The sequence below is a fragment of the Rhinolophus hipposideros genome (assembly GCF_964194185.1).
Source record: "Rhinolophus hipposideros genome assembly, chromosome: 8".
In the NCBI taxonomy this organism is placed as follows: domain Eukaryota; kingdom Metazoa; phylum Chordata; class Mammalia; order Chiroptera; family Rhinolophidae; genus Rhinolophus; species Rhinolophus hipposideros.
The window spans coordinates 66033584-66058672 of NC_138054.1; the positions used below are offsets into that span (position 1 = coordinate 66033584).

Sequence of the window (25089 nt, forward strand, 5' to 3'; positions counted from 1 at the left end):
AGCAGGAGGGCAGTAAGGCCAGGGACGGGTCTGGAGCCCAGGACCCGTCAAGTTCGGAAAGGAAGGCTGTCTTGAAGCCCCCGGTGCCTTGGGAATCCGCGGTGTGCCGAGCTGGAAAAAGGGTCCGGCTCCCCGGAGACGCTAAGGTGCCTGTCGCTAAGGTGAGGTGGCAGGGCCGGTGCGGGTGGCAAGGCCAGGAGGTTCCATCCCCCAGAGCCTCGGGCTCCTGGAGCCCCCGGGCAGGGTCCGGCGCCGCAGGCCGTGCTGTGCTCCCCTGCAGGGCCGCCGCCGCCGCCCCGACTGCCCCCCCGTCGCCACTCTGCGGCGCAAGAGCCCAAGGCGCTCGGGGACGCCGACCGCGCGGGGACAGCCGCGGGCAGAGGCAGAGCTCCGGCGGTCCCAGGGCACTACTTGCCCCAGCGGAGGGATCTCTCGCGCAGCGTCACCGCCGTGACCGCGGAGGGGCCGTGACGCCGCCGACACGCCGTGACGCCGCGGACGCCGCGCCGGTGGCGCTGCGACGTCGCGGGAGGCGGAGGCGGGGGTGGGGGCGGGGGCGGAGGGGGAGCGGGTCGGGAAGTAGTTCCGGGTGCGCGGCCCCGGATGTTGGCTGCTCCCGCTGCCGCCGCCGCTCTGGGCGCTGCTCGGGGCCTCAGCCGTCCGTGCCAGGCGCCGTGGGGCCCTTTCCCGGGGGGCGGAGACGCACGCAGCGGCCGGGGGCTCGGCCGGGCCGTCCCGGCCTGCGCAGCCTGAGGTGAGTGCCCGCTGCCGGGGCTGCCGTGCCGGGGCGGCGGGCAAGGAGGCGGGGCTGGGGCATCTCTCGGGACGGAGCCGGGGCTGCCCTCCGCGAGACGCCCTGTCTCTTCTCTGAGCCGCGGCCGCGCACACGGGCGGGCGGGCGGCGGGCGAGGCGGGGGGCCCGGGCCGGAGCCGGGGCCTGGAGGGCGGCAGGGCCGGGTCCCTCCCTCCCCCGCGGCGCTTCTCAGCTGCTGCTGCCCCTCAGCCGGGAAGCGGCGGCTCCGCGCCTCCCGCCCCTCCCCTCCCCCAGGCGGGCCGGGGGGCGCCCGGCAGGGTTCCGGGGGGCGCCGAGTCCGGGGCAGCGGTCGTCTGTTTCTCCGTGACCTGCCCCCGGCCTGGGCTAGTCCCCGACCCCGGCTTGATGCAGCTTCTTCCCTTCAAGCGTGGGGTGCTTTTCGGCGCGCGAGGCGGACGGTACTTCCCGCGTCGGGGGTGCCCCGTGGGGTGAGGAGGTCCGTGCGAGGGGCCCGAGGGCCCACCCGTCCCGTCCGTGCCCTTCGCCGGCTTCGGGCACAGGCAGCCGCGCCATGCGGACGTGTTGCTGTCTGTCCGGTGTGGGTTGCATCCTGCCCACGTGGTAGGGTGTTCCCTCCCCCCCTCCATCTTTGCAGCTGGTGAGGAGGGAGGTAACGGCGTGGTTTTCTGTCTGTGATGTCCTCCTGGTGGTGGGAAAGGTGGGAGGGTCAGTTTTCTTTGCTGGGGCCGACTGTCGGCTAGCTGGAAGAGTCACGTTATACTCTGCAATTGAGACCAGCAGCGGACATCAGGAGGCTTGCTTTAATTGACATCTTCTCTCCTCTCCCTTTGGCTGTTCTTGTTCTTTCCTGCCTAATCCTAAAGCGAGAAGGAGCTCCCGCTGCCGATGCACTGAGGTGTATAGTTTTCGCTTCTCCTTTCTACTTGGTGTGTGTACGGACGGCGGAGGATTTTCTGTTCTGTGGCGTGCCGGCCGCGCCTCCCCGGTTCCCGCTGGACGCCCGAACGAGCTGCATTGGGCCGGCCCGCCAGTCAGGGATGGGTGGGCGCCTTTTTTTGTCTTTTCTGATATCTGACATTTGCTTAATTTTTCTCTGCTACTTTGTTTCCCAGTGAAACAAGCGTGCGTGTCAGTCATGGAAACATTGTATGCAGAGCTCTTTACTCGCAAGGCGGCACTAAATAGTTTTTACTGAGTCACTTGTTTCGTGGGAGCTCTTTTATTTCACTTTCCCTCTCTGGTTGTTGAGTATTATTGCGCTTTTGTTTGAAACTGGTTTTAAAACATGTGTTTTGAGTAGTTTCCTTAATGTCTCTTCCAGGTTAAGGTTTCCATCTTCCGGTGTTTGGCTCTTTTGTGACCAGATTGCTCTCTTAACAGGGAACAGGCCACACAGTAGCAGTGAGAGTAGCCTTTTATTCCTCCTAGACCTTTGCAGTTATTTTTGGAAAAATAGTAACTCCTCTCCATTTTTCTGTGTGGGTAGCATATGTAGATGTGATTGATTTTTTTGTTTGTTTGTTTTTCTTTTCAGTTTTTCAGATACACCTGAGGACTTCTGTTTTCTTTTTGTATCCCTTGGAGTTGAAGTGAATTTTGTTCTTGGTTTTGTGGGCTGCTGAAGATATTGGGGACTTCTCATGCCTTTTGTTAGGTATTTTTTGGATGAGGTCAGGGCATGTTTATTTTGCTTTGTTTTTGTTCATTAATTTGGGTGAAATAAAAAGTCTTAATATTTTGAAGTCCACATCTTGGATTTTGAAATGGCCAGCATTCTCACATTTTTTTTTAAGTCGCATTGTGCATTTTCTTTGAGTATACTTTTTTCCCCTCTTATCTGGTACAGTTGTTAGTATATTCTCCTATGTAAAATAAAAATATTTAAATACAGATTCTATCTGCTTTCATCATGTGAAGTGTGGGTGGGGCAGTGGAAAATCAAGAATGTTCTGATGCATTCTGAGGCATATTTTTTTAGTAAGTCCGGCAGCATTTGTGTATTTCTGCAAAATACTGTGCTGTGTGTGAAGTAGTCTGTATGAAGATACATGAGGAATAAAATATATGGTCTCTTCAAACACTTAAACTTCCGTTGGAGAAACAACACGTAATGTCCATCATTCATAATTACCAAGCAACATCAGACTTCTGGGATAAAAATACAACCAAAGTCAAAGTGAGATTTGAAAAAGAAATTTTCAAAGGGGGAAGAGATGTGTTCCAGGAGAGTGAAGGAGTATTTGCGAGGACAGAAGTGGCAACGTACAACGTACAAGATAGCAGACAGCAGGAAGAATCTGTATTGGTGAATAATAGTAAATGAGTTTAGATTGGTGAGCAGGTGTTGGTGGAGGATGTATGGAAGGTAGATGGGATACTACAGTCAGCTCTAAAGAATGGGAGTGAGATGATGCACATGGTTTCTGAGGAAGGTTTTTGTATTAGCGGAATGTCCTGGAGTGGGGAAACTGACCAGAGAGCTCTTGGAGACCTTTAGGAATAAGATGAGGGTCTGACGTATGATGATTATGGGAATAAAATAACAGCTTACATTTATTGAGTACTTACTGCATGCCAGGCATTGTTCTAAGTTCTTTACATGTATTAATTTCATTAAATCTCTGTAATAAGGTCTGATTATTCCTAGGAAGAAACTGAATTACAGAAAGGTTAAGTAACCTGCCCAAACTCCAACAGAGAGTAAGCAGCTGAGCCAGCCAGAATTTGAATCCGGCAATATGGCCTCGAGTTTATGCATTTAATTATTGAATTATACTGTCCTAAGAATATATAAGAAGATATATATGTGACTAAAAATTAATTTGCACTCAGTGATGATTGAATGTGGGCAAAGGGAAGAGAGCAAATAAAACATTAAAAGATTAAAGCCTAGAATCCTGGGAGGATGGATGATAATAGTAAAGAAATTAGGAAAGTATGACTGAAGGGAAATGAGCTAAGGTTGGTTATGGGCAACATTAGATTGTGTTCAATTTTTCAATAGCAGGCTAGTCTTCCACCACTCCTGATAGCCTTCTCTCCTAGCTGGTTTGACTCTGGAAATGCAGAGTTTAGTATTAATCTAAGCAAAACAATTAGAAAAACAGATCTATTCAGAAGAAAAAAATGTATACCACATTGCAGAGCCATATAGGAATAACATAAGAATTAGTTATTTTGGTTGAACCACCTGACTGCTTCCCAGCCTTAGGAAAGATAATCAAGAATTGACTAGAGTAGAAGTATCTGTACTGCATTACTATAGGATGAATAGAGATGAAATGTATATTGTGCACTGACCAGGGCAATAGATGGTAGTAAAAAACGTGAATAGATGAATGTTGGGAGGTCAGTAGTATGATGGTGAAAGCTTTGAGGTTTGGAACTTTGGGCAACATTGTAGGCTAATAGGTGAAGCATTCCAGGAAGAACCAGGAAGAACAGCAGCAGCGTTACAGAAACCAAGGATAGGAAGGGTAATGTGGTTGACAGTTTCAAATATAGTCTTGAAGTTCAGAAACAGTGGTCATGCTGAAAAGATTATTGAACCAGAGGTAATTTGTAAACTTAGAGAGAATTTTGAAAGGAAGCATACGAATACCATGTTTCCCCAAAAATAAGACCTAACCAGAAAATAAGCGCTGCATAATTTTTTAGGATGACATTCCCTGAGCATAGCCCTAATGCGTCTTTTGGAGCAAAAATTAATATAAGACCGAGTCTTATTTTCAGGGAAACACGGTAGATACCAGATTTTTTGTTTTCCACAGAAGGATTTGTAGAGACATTATGGTCTGGTGTGGTAATTTGTAGTATTTTCTCCTAATGCTTCCTCCAGTCTCATTCTTGTCCACATGTCAGATCTACTCAAATATCAGAAAACTCACTTTTTTTCTTTACAACAGAAACTTGTGTTTTAAAGCCAGTGATTTTTATACTTTAATGGTTCTCTCAAACTTATCTTTAAAAAGTTTTATTGGGCCAGCCTGGTGGCTCAGGCGGTTGGAGCTCCGTGCTCCTGACTCCGAAGGCTGCCGGGTTCGATTCCCACATGGGTCAGTGGGCTCTCAACCACAAGGTTGTGGGTTCGACTCCTCGAGTCCCATAAGGGATGGTGGGCTCCGCCTCCTGCAGGTAAGGATTGAGCACGGCACCTTGAGCTGAGCTGCTGCTGAGCTCCCCGATGGCTCAGTTGGTTGGGGCGAGGGCTCTCAACCACAAGGTTGCCAGTTCAAATCCCGTAGGGGATGGTGGGCAGCGCCCCCTGCAACTAGCAGGCAACTGGACCTGGAGCTGAGCTGCGCCCTCCACAACTAAGATTGAAAGGACAACAACTTGACTTGGGGAGGGGTCCTGGAAGTACACACTGTTCCCCAATAAAGTCCTGTTCCCCTTCCCCAATAAAATCTTAAAAGAAAGTTTTATTGATACAATTCGTACACTGTACAACTCACTCATTTAAAGTATACAATTCAGTGGTTTTTAGTATATTTACCAAGTTGTGCAGCCATCACCACAATTATCTTTATATATTTCATCATCCCCCAAAAGAACGTTTGTACCCATTAGCAGTCACTCATACCCCCTTCCTCCTTTCCCCCAGTTCTAGGCAACACTAATGTACTTACCATCTCTATAGATTCCCTTTTCTGGACATTTCATATAAATGGAATCATACAGTATACGGTCTTTTGTGTGTGGCTGCTTTCACTTAGTGTAATGTTTCAAACGTTACCCATTTTGTAGTATTAGGTTGGTCCAAAAGTAATTGCAGTTTAAAAGGTTAAAAAAAATTGTAAAAACCACAGTTACTTTTGCACCAACCTTATATATATCAGTATCGCATTTTTTTGCTGAATAATATTCCACTTTTTATTGATTCATGTGTTGATGGACATTTGGGTTTCTTAATCTTTTAAAAACCCTTCCCTATTTTCATCTAAATTCTCACCCTGCCTACTCCACCGTTCCCATGGTTTTTCTTTTAGATTATAATCTCTGCAATGCATTCTGCTACATTGGGGGTATAAAATGAGTAAGACATAGCCCTTGCACATTTATATATTGTGTTTATGATTTACATATGTCTGTTTCATACGTTGTCTAATTTGATCCCACAACAACCCTGTGATGTAGGTAAATTATTTTTTAAGATGAGCAGTTTGAAGTTTAGATGAGGTGACTTGCCCAAGACTGCACCCTTAAGTCAGTGATGGAGCACCTTAGGTCATCTTTGTCCATGTGCATTGCTATTTCCACAGTTCTGGGCTGCTCTTCTAACTTGAAGGTATCCCTGTGTGATTCCTGGAGAATTAGAGGGGCTGGGAAATCCCATTACTTAGGGAATCAGTAATTTTTAATGTTTAATCTTCAGGAGTTAAAATGAAGAGATTTTTCTAACTGGGCTCTGTCACTTGTTTGCTCTGTGATTTTAGATAGGTCACGTAACATTTCTGCCTTTTCTTTCGGAACTTTAGTGGGGATTCGCGTGGTGATGATAGTGGTAGTGATAATAGCTACCATTTTCTGAGGCCTGACTATGGGCCCCCAAATGTTCTAAGTACATTTATTGTATAATCCTCACAAAAACTCTACAAGATAGGTTTTTATGATCAGAATTCTACAGATGAGGCCAACAGCACAGAGCAGTTAAGTAACTTACCTAAACGTATATAGCTAGGAATGGAAAGAGTCAGGATTTGAACCCTTGCAGCCTATTTTCAGAACTCAGTGGCTCTTAATCACTACACTGTACTATTTACTGGGTTATAAATTAAGAGGGTACTATTTCAAGTAAAGGCATGACCAGAATGTGAAGATTGGATTTTGAATATAGTTGGGGAAGCAAACCGCAAAATTGACATTGTATCCACATTTCTTTTAAATAGGAACCTAATAATACAATGTATAGAGATACATATTCTTTAGGTGGTATTCAGGTACTTCTTTTTCCCCCCCTGCTAATAGCTTCTCAATTCAGATTGCATTATTTTCAGTGCTCTTCACTGTGGGCTTTGTTACATAGTAGTCACTGAGCTTTCCATATTGCCACTATTCAGAAACCTTGGCTTGAGATAGCTAAAGCTCACTTTACCTCTCTTCAGCTTTCCTTTCACTGAATTTTTGTTTTCTATTTTGAACAGTTAGCCTTTCAGTCCTAGATGGAGGTACTCTTTACCTCCTCCACCCCGAAACTCAGCAAACACCACAGTGGCATTTTATAACAACTGTCAAAAAATTTGACCATCTTAATTGGCATAACTGGATTTTAGTACACAAATAACAAGAACCATAGCACAGTGTCTTGGTTAAAGAGATTGACTTATACTGAAATTGGAAAAGGCATCTGCTGTACAGGATTTTGGATTTAATAGAATTTGTTATAACCAGATCAGCAAAGCATTATTACTGTGGGCCATCTGTTGGGATATGGAAATAGCTTTGTTATATGGAACCAGATGTTGTATTTATATTTATAACAATGGCATTCTACTTATTTTAAGTAACCTTTTGTAGTTTGGTACCTTCGGCTTGACATAAAACTGATAACCTGAGAAGGCAGTGTTTTTCAAAGTGCTTATTTCTATAGAATTGAGACAAAACTGAAAGAAAGCAAATGAAATTCAAACTTCAGTACTGTAACAAGATGAAATATAGGCTAAATATAAATATAAGATAATTAGGACCAATTCAGTAAGAGTTCTTACTTTGACACCATTAATAAGCCTAATTTCTAATTACTAAACCACTCTGGTTATTCTAAGAATTTTACCATAAATCTAAAGCAATTTCTTTTGGTAAAATCAGACTTACATTAATTACACTGCCCTGTCTGACTTATTTCCCATCATCAGTGGGTGAAGTAGTCTGTAATGGACCCAAACTTACAGAATGCAATAAGTGGAACTATTGTTAGAACATAGCTTTAGAGAACTTCCTTCTGAGTTGATTGCTAACAATTTTGGGGTGGGCAAAGCCCTTGAGTGGGACTTTTTAGATAGAGTCTCTAGAAACTTGGTATGTTGGCTGTCTTAGTCCATTTGGGCTGCTATAACAAAATACCACCAACCTGGGTAGTTTATAAACAACAGAAATTCATTGCTCAGTTCGGGAGGCTGGAAAGTCAAAGATCAAGGTAATCTTCTGGTTAGGGCCCCCTTCCTGGTTCTTTGATGGTGCCTTCTCACTGTCTTCACATGGTGGAAGGGGCAAGGGATCCTTCTGGAGCCTCTTGTATAAGACACTAATACCATTCAGAAAGGCTCTGCCCCCATGACCCAAGCCCCTCTCAAAGACCCTATCTCCTAATACCATCGTCCCTGGGGTTTAGGATTTCAACAGACAAATTTCGGGGGGTGAGGGGACAGATACAAACATTCAAATTATAGTATTGGCTGTTTTTTCATTGTCTTCATTTCATATTTAAGGTGGGTCGTGGATTCCATTGATGAGTTGACTGATTATTCCAGGATAACCCTGTGTCTGAAGAATACCTTACCCAGTAAACTGACTTTTAATTAAGTTTTCACCTGGAGTACAAAGCTAAAAGCTGTAACTGAATCCTCCTACCTAGACACAGCCCTGCCAAGCAGGGTCAGTGGTATCATGGAAGTAACATTGACCGGTAGGGTATGTGACCCTATTAAAGATCTTGGAAGTTGGAATCAACTTTTTTCCCTAAGGTTGAGACCTGGCCTTTATGTGTGTTGAAACATAGATTTCTGAAAGGAATGGATGAGAGGGAAGACTGCTATAACTTAATAACAATTTCAAATTCTGTTTGCTTACAGAGAGATGGGATTGGGAGGTGAGTGCAATATGGTAGAAATAGGATATTGTTACGATCCTAGATTTTTGGCTGGTGGGTAGATGCTTGTTAAATTATTAAAAATAACTTAAAAATTTTGTGGCTTGGCTGTAGAATTTTGGGAAATTTATTACAGACACAACAGTCAAATAGGTTTAGTAGTCAGGAATAGGTTTACTCTTCTGAATGAAGATGGAGCGGATTGTCATGGCAGGAGATAAAGAGCATATGGCATCAGTTTCTGCTACTGTGGTCGGGGGTGAGTGTGATGTACTTTACCTGTCTATTCTGTGTAAGGCATCCATGGTGTTCCACTGTGTATATGCAGAGATAGTACTCAGCACCTGAAATGACATCTTTGCAGGTCAGGGGGAGTCATATTTTACCTTGTTTATTGAAGAGCATGTTGTTTTGGAAAGAATTCCACCTTACTTGTGTTTTTTTTTTAAAAACTTTTATTTTAAGTGTGTTTTCCCAGGACCCATCAGCTCCTAGTCAGGTAGTTGTTTCAATCTAGTGGTGGAGGGCCAGCTCAGGGTGGCCCATGTGGGGATCGAACTGGCAACTTTGTTGTTAAGAGCCCTGCACTCTAACCAGCTGAGCTAACCGGCTGCCCCCCCCCCTTTGTTTTCACCTTACATTTGAGTAATAGTTTTTGAAGAGCATTTTCTCTGATCGATTGTATTTTGGAGCCCCACCATAGCCCTGTAATATAGGTAGAGCAAATAATATTCCTATCGGCAAATGGAGAAAATGAGATGCAAGCTAAGAGTCAGTGTAACTCAGTCATTTAGTAGTAGAGCAGAGACAGAAACCCAGATCCTGCATTCTGTTTCTAGTCTTGTACTCTTAGGAGAAAACTGACAAAAGTTTTTATGGATAACATACTTTGTATTTTTGAGGTAGAAATTAAAGGTAATAGACCCCAAAGGACCTGGGCTACTTGGAGCAGCCCTTGTCTTGTAGTAATATCAGGCTTGGGGACATAAAACTATCGGAAGCAACTTCTTGGCCTTGTTAAATTTGAGTCCATTTCCAGTCATTGGATGTATGTTTACTTGAGCCTGCACTCTTTGTAGAATTCTAGAGGTGAGAAGATGGAATCAGGAGGGAAACTTTTAAGGATTACTAAATAGCAGACTTGGTCTTATTTTATGGAAATACACATCTATAAAATTTAGACATTGAGAAATTGTATCTGGAACATGATTTTACTGAAGGTGCTTGGGTTATTGCCGTAGGGTATTGTCTCTTGTTCTGTGGGTAGGAAGAGTGACAGTATATAAAGAAGTTATAACTGCATAGAAAAAAGGACTAGGAAAAAAGCAACCATCACAATAGATAGTCTTTATTGTCTCCTTTCAACCTATTTATATTTTCTAAGTTCTCTACAATGAGCACATATCATTTTGATATAGTCAGAAAAAATAAACATGTCTGATTTTTATGCTTCAGATGAGATTTTGGAAAAATGTGTGATAGCGCTTTTGAAGAGCAGTTGGTGCTATTGAAGTATTTTGCTCTCTAGACAGTTATGTTAATAAATCAGTATGATAAATTTTTCGATTATAATCTTATGGGTTGAGTTGTGGGCGTATTAAATGCTCTGGGATTTTCTTTGCATTAGAATTTGGTCATTAGCTCTGCTGATCAAAAAATTAATTTTAGTCCCACAGAAGCAACCAAGACCATAGGTTTACATACAGTAATTATCAATAAATAACCTGAAAAATACACACTGATTTATCGTGAAAACTACGCTTAGGATTTACTCATACTCAGATGTTTCCATTTCCTTGGCACGTTTCTAATAAGAAAAACCAAACTGTTAGTGCTTCTTTTAAGTACTGTTTTCAGCCAGTAACATTGGACTCATTAATTTCTCTCACTCATTTGTTCATTCACCATCTGCTACATCCTGGGCACTGTACTAAAGGCTGGGGACACAAGTAAAAGGGTTTCTGCCAGCAAAGACAACTAGCTTTTAGTTTGGGAGAGACATCACAGAGATATCCTTGGCATATGGAGGTATTCTGGAATAGCTTCTGTTTTCCAGTTTTTAACTAGAAAGGAAGAATAGCTTGTTTGTTTGAAGAACTTAATGCCTTTAAGTGGTGTGGATAGACGGCTTTAAGAGGAGCTGATAGCATCATAGTTATTTCTCTGGCTGCAAAATATTGAAAGTCATTGATCTAAAAAATTTCATCTAGGAATTTTTTATTGAGGTAGATGACCTAGGTATTCAGGTTTGTATCAGATTTGCTTTGGGAGAATAAGAAACCTTGTATTGAACCTTTTAGGATGGAGACTGTCTGTTTTGTCTTTTATCCTCTATACTTAGCACTGTACATGACACATAATAGGCATCATTAGATTAGTAAATGAAAGGATGTTTATATTTAAGCCTAATTTTAAAAATTTTAATATTGATATAAATATATTGTATCAAAAGTTACCTTATGTCTAACATGAGATATATAGTAGTTCCTAGAATCTGAAGAGGTAATCCTTTATTCATTTGGCCAGCGAGATATTGCAGTAAAACATTTGATACATAGTCATTTGGCTACTCTTAGAACAACTGTAGTCCCTGATAACTGTAAGGTCATTTGTTTGTTGTTAACTCTAATTGGGGCAAAATTTGCTTCTAACTTCATCTCTTTTTCCTAATTCTCTGTAGAACAGTAGAGACCTAGTTTGCCTTCTTTAAAAAGATAACCCTTCAAATATTTGAATGTGATTACTCATTCTGCAAATATTTCTTGCACCTACGCATGCATGACACTGTCCTGAGCCCTGTGAGAGATCCAGAGATAATTAAGAGACACAGGCTGTTCACAAAGAACTGATACAGAGAAAGACTCATGGATTTGTTGAAAATAGAATGTTTTTTGTTTATGATAATCAGGAAAGCTCCACGAATGAGTAATGTTTGAATTAAGATTAGTGATAGGACCTTCTAGGCTGAGAGCACAGTAAAAACGTAGAGACGAGTAAGCACCATTTAAGTTAGAGGAGTAACAGGAGGTCCAGGTTTGCTGTTTCACAAAGTATCCTCCAGGATATTAGAAATGTTCATTGTTGTATCCTCAGCACCTGGAGGAGTGTTTGGCAAATAATTGGGGCTCCGTAAATATTTGTTGAGTGAATGAAGAAATGATCACATTTAGGAAATACTGCACATCCTCTTCTTGAAGACTGACAAAGCATTTTAGGATACTGAATGCTTTGATGAGTTTTTTAGAGAAAAAATATTGCTTATTTCAAAGTCACTTGACTTATGGAGTGCCTATTAACAATACTTGAAATCCTCTGGAAAATATTACACTGGGGTCTCTATGGTAGAGGTGACACGGAAGACTGGGAAGTGTTTTCTTCTCCAAGCTAAACACACCCAGTTTCTCCAGCTATTCTACGCTTGAGAGTTGGCTTCTAAACTCCTCGCTAGTCTGATATTCCTCCCTGCAAGCATTCTAGCTTGTAAGTGTTCTGAAATGAACACTTACAAGCAGCACAGCACTCCAGTTGTGAACTAACCAGGGAAGAGTACACAGGACTCTTACCTTCCTTGATCTGGATACAATTCTTTTAATGAAGCCTAAGATTGTATTTTGTTTCTTTTCAGTAGCTGAGTCACTTTCTTGGCTCTTACACAGTTCTCATTAATTTACAAGAAGTTCTTTCATTTGATTCAGAGAGATTTCCTATTAGTAGAGCTAATAAATGAATGCCCGTCTTCTTCTGATTGAGTCTAGGCTGTTTTCTCAGAAGTACTAGTCATTCTTAAGCTTCCTGAAATCTGAGAAAGAAAAGAAAAAGAATTAATTGTACAATGCTGGATTTGACCAAGTAATATGCAAGTCCGACTGCATTGCTGAGTATACTCAAAAGGAGACAAACTATAGTAAATCTTCATATACCCATCATAGATTCAACCATGGTTAAGCTATTTGCCACATGTTTCAACTGTCTTTTGTTTAAGTATTTTAAAGAAAATCATAGACATTGTCTTTTCACCTCTATAAACTTCACTGAGTCTCTAAAAAGATATAGACATAGTCTTACAAAACCACATGCCATCATTGTACCTAACAAAATTGAAAATATTTCCTAGGTGGCATTTAATAATCCATTTCATAATAAAATGTCCTCAGTTGTTTAAAAATGTCTTTTTACAGTTGGTTTTTAATTGAATCAATATCCAGATAAAGTCCGCACATTACATTTGTTATGTTTCTTGCCCCTTTTAATCTAACACATCCACCCTTTTTGGTGTAATTTCATTCCGTTAACTCCTTTGACCCTTCACTAATTTCTGTTGCTGTTCCTTTGCTATGGCTATAAGAATTTTACTTTGAAATATTTGTTATGGACAAAGTGTGCTAGGCATTGTGGGAGATAGAAAGGTAAATTTGACATGTTCCTGGCTCACTAGGAGCCAGCAATCTAGTGGTGGAGACAGACACGTATAGAAACAGTGTGAAACAGTTTATTTGCCTTGATTATATAGACTCCCCTTTTCCCTTGGAAAATGCTGCCAGTAGAATATTCTTAATACATTACTTTAATCATGTCCTGATCAGGAACCCACAGGTAAGGAACCCTCTTGAATCATTCCAAACTATACTGTTTTTAGCACAAGTGTTCTTTTTTCTTTCTACCAAGTTTATATTATCGTGCAGATTTTTTTTTAAAGATTTTATTGGGGAAGGGGAACAGGACTTTATTGGGGAAAGTGTGTACTTCCAGGACGGTTTTTCCAAGTCAAGTTGTTGTCCTTTCAATCTTAGTTGTGGAGGGTGCCGTTCAGCTCTAGGTCCAGTTGCTGTTGCTAGTTGCAGGGGGCACAGCCCACCATCCCTTGCGGGAGTCGAACCGGCAACCCTGTGGTTGAGAGGACGTGCTCCAACCAACTGAGCCATCCGGGAACTCAGTGGCAGCTCAGCTCAAGGTGCCATGTTCAATCTTAGTTGCAAGGGGCAGAGCCCACCATCCTTTGTGGGAGTCGAGGAATTGAACTGGCAACCTTGTGGTTGAGAGCCCACTGGCCCATGTGGGAATCGAACCGGCAGCCTTCGGAGTTAGGAGCATGGAGCTCTAACCACGTGAGCCACCGGGCTGGCCCCTGTTGCGTAGAATTTTCATTCCTCAAACAAGCTTATAGACATTTGGGGAACAAAATCTTGTCTTTTCTGTATAATCCTGGGAAGCTTAATAAGTACTTTTGGAGACTTCTGGTACCTGTGCTAGTGGGCTATTCTTGCTGCCTACTACCTTCTCAGTGTCAGCCAGAGTTGCTGGCAGTTAAAAGTAAATAATCTAGATCTGGCTCTTTTCTGTTACCCCAAAGCCTTCTTAAAAAAATCAAGCCTATTCAGTAGTCTAAAACAGATGACAGATACATGGTTTACATGTTCCCATTTCTGCATCACGTGTGTGGCGAACTAATTGCTGGTTGCATTTAGACATGACCCTTCTCAATATAGCACTCCAGAAGGCATAATTGGCAAAATGATATGAAACTTTTTTGCTATCCTTGTTCTAAACCAGTCGTTCCGGAATAAGCTGTGCATCAGAACAACCTGAAATACTTTTAATTAATAGATTCTATGATTTCACTGTAGAATCTTGAATCAAGATTTCCAGGAATGGGATAGAAATGATTCTTACAAAGTTGGCAGTGCTTTGTGGACTAGCTTTGGGGACCAGACAGGTAATTTTATTTCATTCAACAGCTCTAACAGTGGAGACTGCTAGCTTCTCATCGTTGAGTTGCAGTACAACATGTCATTCCTCTGAGAATCAACATGCCATTTACTCTGTAGGGATATGGTGGGATCTCTTGCTTTGAATTACACAAGGCAAAGCACATGAATCAAATGCCCAAGATAAAGATGCAGGATCCCAGGAGGTGGCATCTTAGTTTTCTAAATATAACTGAGCTTAAATTTAAAGCCTCAAAACCCTTCAGCCCTCTGAAAGCTTGTTCTCACAGTTTTGTGAATACCTTTAAAAGTTTAAAATGAAAGTGCTCAACAGTTTTGGACTAGATAATCTTTTGAATTTTTCATATTTTATGTATATTTAATAAAAGTGATTTAAACATGTAATGTGATTTAATTTCATACACCTGTGTTGTATTTTCCATAAAAATAACTCTACAAGTTGGGAAAAAGTTCTTTATTAGTCCACATGATTTGATTTTGGGACCAGAAGTTGTGGTTAAGTTATTGAGCAAAGTAGAGACTGAAGTTTCAGGATTATCCAGTGAGTTAATGACAGACCTAGAAATAGAATCCTGTGTTTGCTTGGGTTATGATTTGGTTTGAAGAGGGTGGCCTGTGATCTGTTTACATAAATTGCAGGAAGTAAGGTTTGGGGTTTGGAAGAAGTTATAGCTCTGTGATGTTTGGCCAGGAAGCTTCCTCTCCCCCACATGTACCACCTGTTTTATTGACACCAGCCCTAAACTGTAGAGGGGTCAAGAGGCAGTTAGTTCAGACTTAATACTTCCTATTCTTTAAACAGTCTTGAAAGCTAAAGCTGATTGTTGGTTGACATACTTTTCCCATCTTCTGTTATTAGAGAATAACAAGATTTGGCTTTGGTCTTGGTCTGGGAGGAGAAAGGGTATAGCCTAAGTAGTTGATTTGTAGATAGCAGTAGAGTGGTTGCCTGTAGAATTTTTTCAGGGTGTATAAAACTTTTATGAACCATAAGTGTATCTTAAACATGTTTAATTAATAAATGGTGTGGTTGGAAATAGTGGAGCCTACCAGAAAACAGACTTTTTGTGAACCACTAATGGCTCAAGGGGTTCCAGATTTTAAATCAGTTGCTATAGTAGAGTTGCTTACTTGTGAAGTCATTACTTTTACTCTTCCCTTCCTGTTCCAGTTTAGGGGATGGGGGCTTCTCCTCTGACACTAGGGGAAGTAGGAACCTTAACAGAACAAGAACATTTGTGTGTAATGGTTCTAAACTTGCTCTTAAAAAAAATGAACATCCTTATTGAGATACAATTCACATACCATACAATTCACCAGTATAGACTGTAAAATTCAGTGTTGTTCAGTATATTTGCAGAGTTGTGTAACCATCACTGTAATCTAATTTTAGAACATTTTCCTCTCCTTTTGAAAGAAACCCCACACCCATTAGCAGTCAGTTCCCTTTACCTATCTCCCTTTCCCAAGCCCTAAGAAACTAATTTAATTACCAATGTAAATTTGTCTATTGGACATTTGGTATAAATAGAATCATAGAATATGTACTCCTGTGACTGGCTTCTTTCATTTCATATTTTCAAGGGTCATACATGTTGTAGCATCTATCATTCCTTTTTATTGCTAAAATGGTGAATGGATACACCTATCCATTCAGTAGTTAATTGGCATTTGGATTGTTTCCACTTTTTTGCTATTGTGATTTAATGCTGCTATGAACATTTATTTGTGTACAGATTTTTTCTGTGGATGTATGTCTTCATTTCTTGGGTATATATCCTAGGGGTGGAATGGCCCTGTCATTTAGAAACTGTTTAAATAACTTTTTGACAGACTGCCAAACTGTTTTCCAAAGTAGCAGCACTATTTTACATTTTCACTAGCAAAGTATCAGAGTTTCAATTTCTCCACATCTGTGCAACACTTGCTTTTGTCTGTTCTTTTGATTATAACCATCTTAAGTGGGTGTGAAGTGTATCTCATTTTGGTTTTGGTTTACATTTCCCTAATGAGTAATGATGTTGAACATCTTTTCATGTGCTTATTGGACATTTGTATTTCTTCTTTGGAGAAATGTTGATTCAGATCTTTGTCCATTTTTTTTTTTTTCAGTCAAATACTCTACCCTTGAGCTACATCTATGCCCATTTTTTAAAATGGGGTTGTTTTTTCATTATTGAGTTGTAAGAGTTCTTTATATATTCTGGATACCTAACTTAATCTTTTAACTGCCTGCCGATTGGTCCTAAATTACTTGCTTGGAGGCAGAGAGAAGTGATGGATACAAACACCTGGTGAGTTTTCAGTCAGATATTAGTTCATTTTCTTGCAACTCCTGAGGGACCTCGTTTATTCATTAATTGAACAAATATGACTGCTGACTATATACCAGGTTAGGGGATATAAAGAGAATGAAACAGATAAAAGTTCTTGCGTTCATGGAGCTTACATTCTAGTGGGGGAGAAACGGTTAACAAAAGTCACATCAGATGGTGACAAGAGCTATGAAGGATAAAATGGAATGCAGTGTGATGACTTCTAACATTCTTCACTTTCCTGATTTTTTAACCTATTTCTCTGCTCCGACTGCTTGATCTTATTGCACTTTCCATTTATTTTCATTATGTACATTTTTAAGCTAAACTTTTTATTTCCTCTCACACCTACTCTTTAACTGCCCCCCTACCCCGCAGTCTCATTTTTTATCTCAGTAGTCCACCAAAACCACCCTCTGTAGTAGTAAAGATCTTCCGTTAAAAGCCAATATTCCCCTCTCAGTTTATGTCCATCTTGATCTACCGGGAATGCTATTGCCTTTCTCTCCATTAAGTCCCTTGCTGCTGTGTATTTCCAGTACAGTTTTCACAAGTTGTTTTTTTTTTTAAACTAGTTCCTTTTCTCATAATTATCTACTATGTGCTAACTTTGTTCTCCAAAGTTAAGTTTGGCCTCTCTTCTCTCTCTAATACTCCTATGGTGACTTGATCATCCTTAAATAATTTTAATTGCTTTCTAAAAGCAAATGACTTGGAGACCTGACTTTTTAGCTCAAACTGCACCACTGTCTTCAGGTTTAGCTAGTGGAGCTGAGATGAACAGCTGATTGCTACTCACTTAGCAGGATTCTTTTTCCCTTACTCCTTTAGCTGATTGCTCCTGCTCAGTCTGATTAAGACACAGGTTATTTCCACGACTGCTTTAATAATTACCTGTGACTAATGTTACAGCAATTCATCATCCTCAGTCAACCTGAATAAAAGAGGTTTTTTTTCATTGATGCTAGTGAATTTTTTACTTTTAAGTCTTTTGAAAGATAAGGCTGAGTTCAGAAGTAAAAAAAAAAAAAAAAGGATTAGTCTTTTGACCTCTAGTACCATAGCACTGATTTTCAACAGTTTCATTTTTTTTTTCCATTTTTTTTTTGTTCTGGCATTTTGCTGGTGCTTTCATTCAAGATACTGTCACAATAACTGAGGCATGAGTTTTCCCTTTTGTACAGAGGAAATTACGCCTTAAAGAAGATAGCAACGTACCCAGGGTTGCAATTAGGATTCCAGCCTGGGCCCAGACTCAAACTCATGAATGCTCTAAATTCTTTGTAAACTATAAAGCATTATAGCTCTGTGTGGGTAGGAGAGAGGAGAGAAGAGCTTATAAGAATTACTTGGGAGCTTTTCTTAGTCTCGTTTCACTTCATGCTCCCAAATAATGCATTATTATACAAGTGTTTTTTTTTTTGTTAAAAATTTTCCTGAATGTGAATAGTTTGTAACTCAGTTTAATATATATACTCGAAGACTGCTTATATTAAAAGGAATTCCATATTCTTATGTCGGTGATGGGATATACTACATTAGCGTACATTGGACTACCCATCAGTGAATGACTATAGTTTTACTACCCATGTTCTGGTTGTGTTGTTCAACACAAACTTTCTTGTATGTTGGTTTTCAAAGGATTTGGAGAAAATGCTACTAGGTATGGCTGGCACCAACTTAAACCATATAAATTATGGATGTAATTGAATAAGTTAATATAGTTGTTCAACTGTAGTTGGCTCCAGAGATGTGAGTTTGTAATTTGGAGGACACTTTGAGATTTTCCTGACTTCACCTTAGCTTTCTTTTGTGAGATTTCCATGTTGCTGGTCATTTGCCTGGGTAGGAAGAGGAAGATTGGCATATGTTTGTTCTTTCAGTTAAACCAGCCTGGGGTTCAGGACAGCATTTAGAAGCAGTAATCTAGATTAAAATTAAAATGGAAACTAAGGCATTGAGGTTAGAGTAGATCAGGAAGATCCAAGAACTAGAGTTGGTAGTAAATGGTAGCTAATTGGAGGTCCTAAAGGTGTTGATACTTGGGGGTCTCATTGTATAAGATCCTTTTCCCTTGCCTGAATTCTGAACTGAGGAACAAAAACAGAACCAATGGATGAAAAATGAGATATTTGTAAAATTAGTCTTTTATTGAGATAAAAATTTACATACCATAAAGTTCAGTATTTTCAAGTGTACAATTTGGTGGTTTTATACTAAAGGTTTTTATTCACAAGATTGTTCAACTGTCATTACTATCTAGTTCCAGAACATTTTCATCATGCCAAAAAGAAACCTGTTAGCGGTCACTCTTCACCCCCATCACCCACCCCCTCCATCTGGCAACCACTAACCTACTTTCCATCTCTGGGATTTTCCTCTTCTGAAATTTTTGTATAAATGGAATCTTACAGTGTGTGGCCTTTAGTGTATAACTTGTTTTTAGTGTTTTAGTGTTAACTTGTTTTACTCTCCATAAGGCTGTAAAATGATGATCTCCAAGGTTCATCAATATTGTGTTATAGCATGTAACAGTAGTTCATTCTTTTTTATGGCTGAATAACACATTCTACCGTATATTATATGATACATAGATATGCGACAATTTGTTTATCAGTTGATAGATATTTGGTTTATTTCTACTTTTTGGCTATTATGAATGATGGTGTTATGAACATTGCGTGCAAGTTTTTATGTAAACGTGTGTTTAAATTCTCTTGGATATATACATGTATACACACACGTACATACACACACATGCATATGTACATATATACACACATGTGCCTAGGAGTATAACTCCTGGGTCGTATCGTTACTTTTGGAGGAATTAATACTTTGTTTTTTTCTGGTAAGGGTGATACTGTGAAATATTGTACAATGTGGCTTAGGTTTAAGAGCTAACTCACCACATTGTCTTGTCCCCACCCAACAGAACCCAATCTAGACCGTAGAACAGCCTACCTGATTGTTAGGATCAACAGAGCAGACACCCAGATTTCTGCCTTACAGAGTACGGCTGTAGAGTTCTGGAATTAGATCTACCTATTAACCAAGTTATTTCCCTCGTTGGTGAGGAGTGGGCTAAGGACCCAGGAGTGTTAAAAAGGTCATTACTCATAGAAATCAAGAGTTGGAAAGAAGTGTGCTGCCCAACAAAGGCAGTGAAAGGAGTTAGGCTAGAAACCTGAAAGCCATTCTTAGGTAAAAGGGCTGTGCCATTTTATCAAGATAGGAAATGTATTAAAGACTGATGATGAATTCAGTTTTGGACATGGTAAATTTGGGATTTCCAGGAGGGAATGTTAGATATTTATGTTTGGAGATCAGGAGGTTGATCCCTGCGGATATACAGATTTTAGGTTCATCTGCATATAGGCACTGGAAATACGGGAGTAGGTAAATCACCTGTGAAGTAAAACAGTAAGCGTCTAGTAATTCCCGTATCTAAAATCTTTGAGGTTTTGATTCTGCCAACTGATGTTTCAGCTCTGTCTTACTCTGCCTTGTTTCCATCTCAGTTTTGTGAATTTTGATTGTGAATTATTAATTTTGAAATCTTATCTGTGGGAATTCTTCCAGGCTGAGAGCAAAGGCAGATTCCTCAGAATTTGCATTTGCTTCTGTCAAGGTTGTTTGGGGGACACTACCGTTCTAGGACTGACAACTCTAAACAAAATTCTAAGTATGAAGCTTTTTAAACCGTAATCTAGGTGAGGGTCAGCTTATGGTAGTGAATATCAAGGGAGATTGGCCCGCCAGCCCCTTACCAGCACTGAGCACCAAGGTTAAGAATCAGGTTTCGTTGCAGTCCTCTTGGGTAACACCTGGACTTTGCCTCTTGTACCTTTGGCCCCAATAGACTTTGGAATTGCAATCTGAACTTCATAGGGTTTGGCAAAATGCCCTGAAGGTGAATGAAAGCTGGTTTCAGTACACTGCATACTTTTCTAATTTCCCTTTTTCACTTAGGTTTTGGCCTTGATTGTACCTTGTTATATTTTAGGTTATTGTTAATTTATAAAGATTTAATAATATTTTATCCAGTTGTTTTCAGTGGACATGTTGATCAAACTTTTCTGTCATTCTGGCAGAAATAAAAGTGTCTGTCTCTTCAGTGCATTCAGGGACAATTAGGTGCAGGGAATTCAGTCAGCCTCTAAATCAAAGGTTATAAACTTGGGACAAATTCCAGTGTTTTGTTTGGCACATGTAGTATTTAGGAAAAAAAAATCGGGAGATTTAAAATAAAGATTTGGCTGTCTTGTTTCTCTTGAAAAATTAGAAGATCTAACAACAGGTGTTTGCAGTCCTGCTTAGCAACAATTGGCTAGAACTGGGACTAGCAGCTGATTTCTTCTGAGTGACTGTGTTTTCTGCAGTTGCTCACAGTCTCCTCTACCCGTGCATTGGTGCATGTGCACGTACACATGCCGGTTCCAACTTCTCTCATTGGGTTCCCTGTAGACGTTTGTGGATAAGCTTGGGGCCAGGTAGTAGTGCTAATAGATAATTTCACACTTGTCCACTGATTTATTGTAACAACAAACCTGCAGTTTATTTCTGGTGAATAAATAAAGTTATATAGGTGGTATTATCCCCAAGTTACAGGTGAAGAGACTGAGGTTTAGTGAAGTTATGTAAATTCCTCAAGGTCTTATAGTGTCATAGCTAGATTCTGAACCTAGAACTGTTTTATTCAAAGCTCCTTCTGTTCCAGTGCTATCTTAGCCTTTTTTTTTTTTTTTTTTTAGCAGTAGAACTGTTTTTAGATGGTCTTAGTGAAGTCCAGTATATAAAACCAATAAAGGTAGCACTACTTTGAAGAGTAGACGGGAATGGGAACTTGTATGCTCAGCTCTTTGGCAGCCTTTAAGCACCTCTGTGGAATCCCTAGGATTCTGCTGAACAGTTTGGACACACTATAATATAAGCATAACAGTTTGTTAAATTTTATGAGTTTTTAGGTCCTTTGGATGTTACAGTTATAGTATTCCTGTTTCTTATGCTTGCTGGCATGTTTGTCTTCCTCAGTGTAATCCCTCTTACTGCATTTTTAATTCATGTGGGTATGTGTTCAGATAGTGGTGAATCTTTTAGCTTTCTATTTCTGTTTTCAGAGTGTTTAAATTAGAATTGTAGTAGTATTTATAGTTTCATTTACTTTGGAGCATCTGATAACTCCCTCTTCTCTACTTTTCAGATTCTCTTTGTGTCCAGATGGGTTTGTATGGACAGGCTTGTCCATCTGTAACTTCATTAAGGTGAGTGCTCTTCTTTTTCTTTATTGGAACATGTAGTATTTAAAAAGTTGACACTGGTTAAGTCACATTAAAATGAATCTCAAGGTGAGGTTCAGAATAAAATACTGTGGTTTTGTACAAATAGTACAAATGTACAAATAGTTCTATTTGGTGTGGTTGGGAGATACTTTTGCTGATGGAGATATTGGTAGTAATGGGATTTGGATCCTAATCTCCACTTAGTGAGTTACATATGTTCTTGTAAATAAAATAACATAATTTTCTACTATTTTGTCATTTCTTTTTAAAAAAACTCATCTATTCTCTACTTGTTTTAATTAGAAAATACATAGTAAAATTTGATTGCCTTTGTAGCAGATTATTAAATGAGACTAGATGCTAAGTTTAACCTCTTTCTAGAGGATAATGTAAACATGACAGCTAGGTTGTCCGCATTTACAATAAATAAATAAAATGTAAAAAGTAGGAACTAAGTTGTGTACAACCCAGTAGTTTTAGATGTTGTTTTTTTTTTATTTTAATTTAATTTTTTTTAAAGATTTTATTGAGGAAGGGGAACAGGACTTTATTGGGGAACAGTGTGTACTTCCAGGACTTTTTCCAAGTCAAGTTGTTGTCCTTTCAGTCTTAGTTGTGGAGGGCGCAGCTCAGCTCCAGGTCCAGTTGCCGTTGCTAGTTGCAGGGGGCACAGCCCACCATCCCTTGCGGGAGTTGAACCTGCAACCTTGTGGTTGAGAGGATGCACTCCAACCAACTGAGCCATCCAGGAGGCAGCTCAGCTCAAGGTGCCATGTTCAATCTTAGTTGCAGGGGGTGCAGCCCATCATCCCTTGCGGGACTCGAGGAGTTAAACCGGCACCTTTGTGGTTGAGAGCCCACTGGCCCATGTGGGAATCGAACCGGCAGCCTTCAGAGTTCCAACTGCCTGAGCCACTGGGCTGGCCCCGGTTTTAGATGTTTTTGAAGTTGCTAAATCCTTTATAAATTAAATCTTATGTGAAATCCAATGACTAAAACAGATGAATGTAGGACTTTTCTGCTTGCTTAGGCTTCCATTTTTCACACTTATACTTGCCTGAGGGATTGCTGCAGTACCCAGAGTACAGTTTGATAAAATAACCCAAATCTAATGTGTTAATTGAAATCTTGCAGACTAGAATATGAACTGTTGGTGACAGCACTGACCGTTACTTGTGGTGTTGCCGCTGGCTGTATCATTTACTCATTCAGCATATTGAGCATCTAATAGGTTGCCAGACACTATTCTAAGTGCTGGCACTACCGCAGTGAACATAGCAGGTAAAAATCTTATAATCATGGAACTTATCTTCTGGTGCCCAGGCAGGAGGAGACTTGCCCTGTATGTTGGAGGAACAATGAGGAGGTCAGTGTGGCTGGAACAGATAAGTGATGAAGAGAGTTGCAATTGCTTAGCTCTGGAGGGCAGGAGGAGAGAAAGGAGGGATACAAATATTGTTAAGAGCCATGAATGTGAAGCCAAAGAATCCTTAGGCTTGAAAGAAATTCTGGATGTCTAGAATGCCACAAAAGAAAAATGAAGTTGCATGTTGTTTACTTAGAATCTTCAGCAGGCCATGGCTGGATATTGTTTTTCCTTAGTAGAAAACTTACTCCGTACTGTAGGGCTCTTGTTTCCCTGAGAATGCATCTTCCAGCTTATTATGGAAATAGATGGAGAGATTGCTTTTCTACTTTGCTCAAGTCTGTGTCTTCCCTCATTTATGCCCCTAAGCAAGGGACACCTGTATGGCTTTGAAAAGAACGTTTAGAAAAGAGTATCATCTTTTCTTTAATCTCCAAAGCTTCTGTAGAACTAATTTGACTTTATAGTGATTTTTGCTTGGTATGATGTGGGAGTCATTTTACCCTTTTTTGGGGGAATATTTAAAACTTTGGATATGGTCATATAGGATATTGCGCAGATTTTGATCTTCCATAGACTTCCTTAAAGATATTTTAGTTGTGGGATATTCTGAAACAAATCATATATTAAAGTCACTGACTGAGATTTTAAATCCCTTTATTTGAATATTTATGTTTAGGTTAAGCTTGTATATGACATTGGGTTAGGAATAATATGTACCTAACTTTTTTGTTCGATAGAATTATAGAATTAGAAAGGATGGTGAAAGAGGAGATACTGTGAGTTGTTTTATAATTTACTCACTGTGTGTTATAATTCTTTGCACAATATTCTAGAATTAAAATTTTTTGTGGATCTAGCTATAAATTTAATATTTAATTAATAAACTGAGAAACTATGGCATCTGAGTTTGGCTATTTAGTATCTATAAAGCAGAGAAGACCATTGTTTGTCATTAATTTTTCTAACTGGATGCCAGTGTTGGTTTGATATAGGGAAGAGAAGAAAAGAATGACTATGTTTTGATGGTGGTGAAGGAAAACTGGATTACTTAAAACCACAATAATTTTAGTCTCCTTTCTCATAGAGTCTTCCTCAGACAAGAAACATCCTCCCCAGCTACACTGTCCAAATAGGAACTCTTAAAGTAGCTAAACCCACTGACAAACACTGCTTGTTTGCTATAGCTCTCATATATGCTACCTGTGTATCTAGAAAGTGGCTGATCTCAAGACAAGAAGCATCTGAATTGGTGGAGAAGAACTGGACATGTGTCTGGGAATGAGAAAATGGGTAGGCAGGTAGGGGTTTGTAGACATAGGTAAGAATGGGAGTGGACAGTTTATATGTAAGTGAAGGTAGGGGTGGAATGAAAATTTGTGACATTTAAAAAATTTGTTGGGGCGGAGAGGGTAGTTAGTAAATGCAATCCATTTTCTAAAACTCTTCCTTTCTCCCCTTTAAATATTTAGGGTAAACAAGTTTATTGTATTCTATAGATGATATTGGATTCTTGTTTAATTTGAATGTGTTAGGATTATTTTAAAAATTACACTTACTATATTTTTATGATTAAAAGGTAATACATGTTTATTATAGATAATTTGGAAAGAGCTGCTGCTAATACCTTCATATCATGTAATTTTATGCCAGTAATTTTATACCTATGTGTAAATTGGAGAAAGGCCCACTAAATTTCCTTGAAAAGAATGATAACAAGAGATTTTGTATCGATAGCTAAGTATACTCTTTAATTTTAACCAAATTGCTCTGCCAAGAGGTGGACTGCAAGCCTGGAAAAGGAAAAAGATACTTGTA

General features: G+C 40.0%; 1 protein-coding gene across 5 annotated transcripts in view; it reads left to right on the forward strand.

Moving 5' to 3' along the window:
- The first annotated feature begins 540 nt into the window (after positions 1-540).
- FOXJ3 (forkhead box J3) overlaps positions 541-25089 on the forward strand; it is a 125288-nt gene continuing 100739 nt past the window's right edge. Inside the window, exons 1-2 of one of the 5 annotated variants that reach the window (XM_081057827.1) lie at positions 541-754; positions 21827-21887. In XM_081057827.1, the coding sequence (XP_080913953.1) occupies positions 21844-21887 (44 nt within the window). In that variant the 5' untranslated portion in view covers positions 541-754; positions 21827-21843. Of the gene's footprint in view, positions 755-1645; positions 1671-1707; positions 1817-21826; positions 21888-25089 lie in introns of those variants that run through there. The other 4 variants (XM_081057830.1, XM_081057828.1, XM_081057826.1 and 1 more) reach the window with 4 other exon arrangements.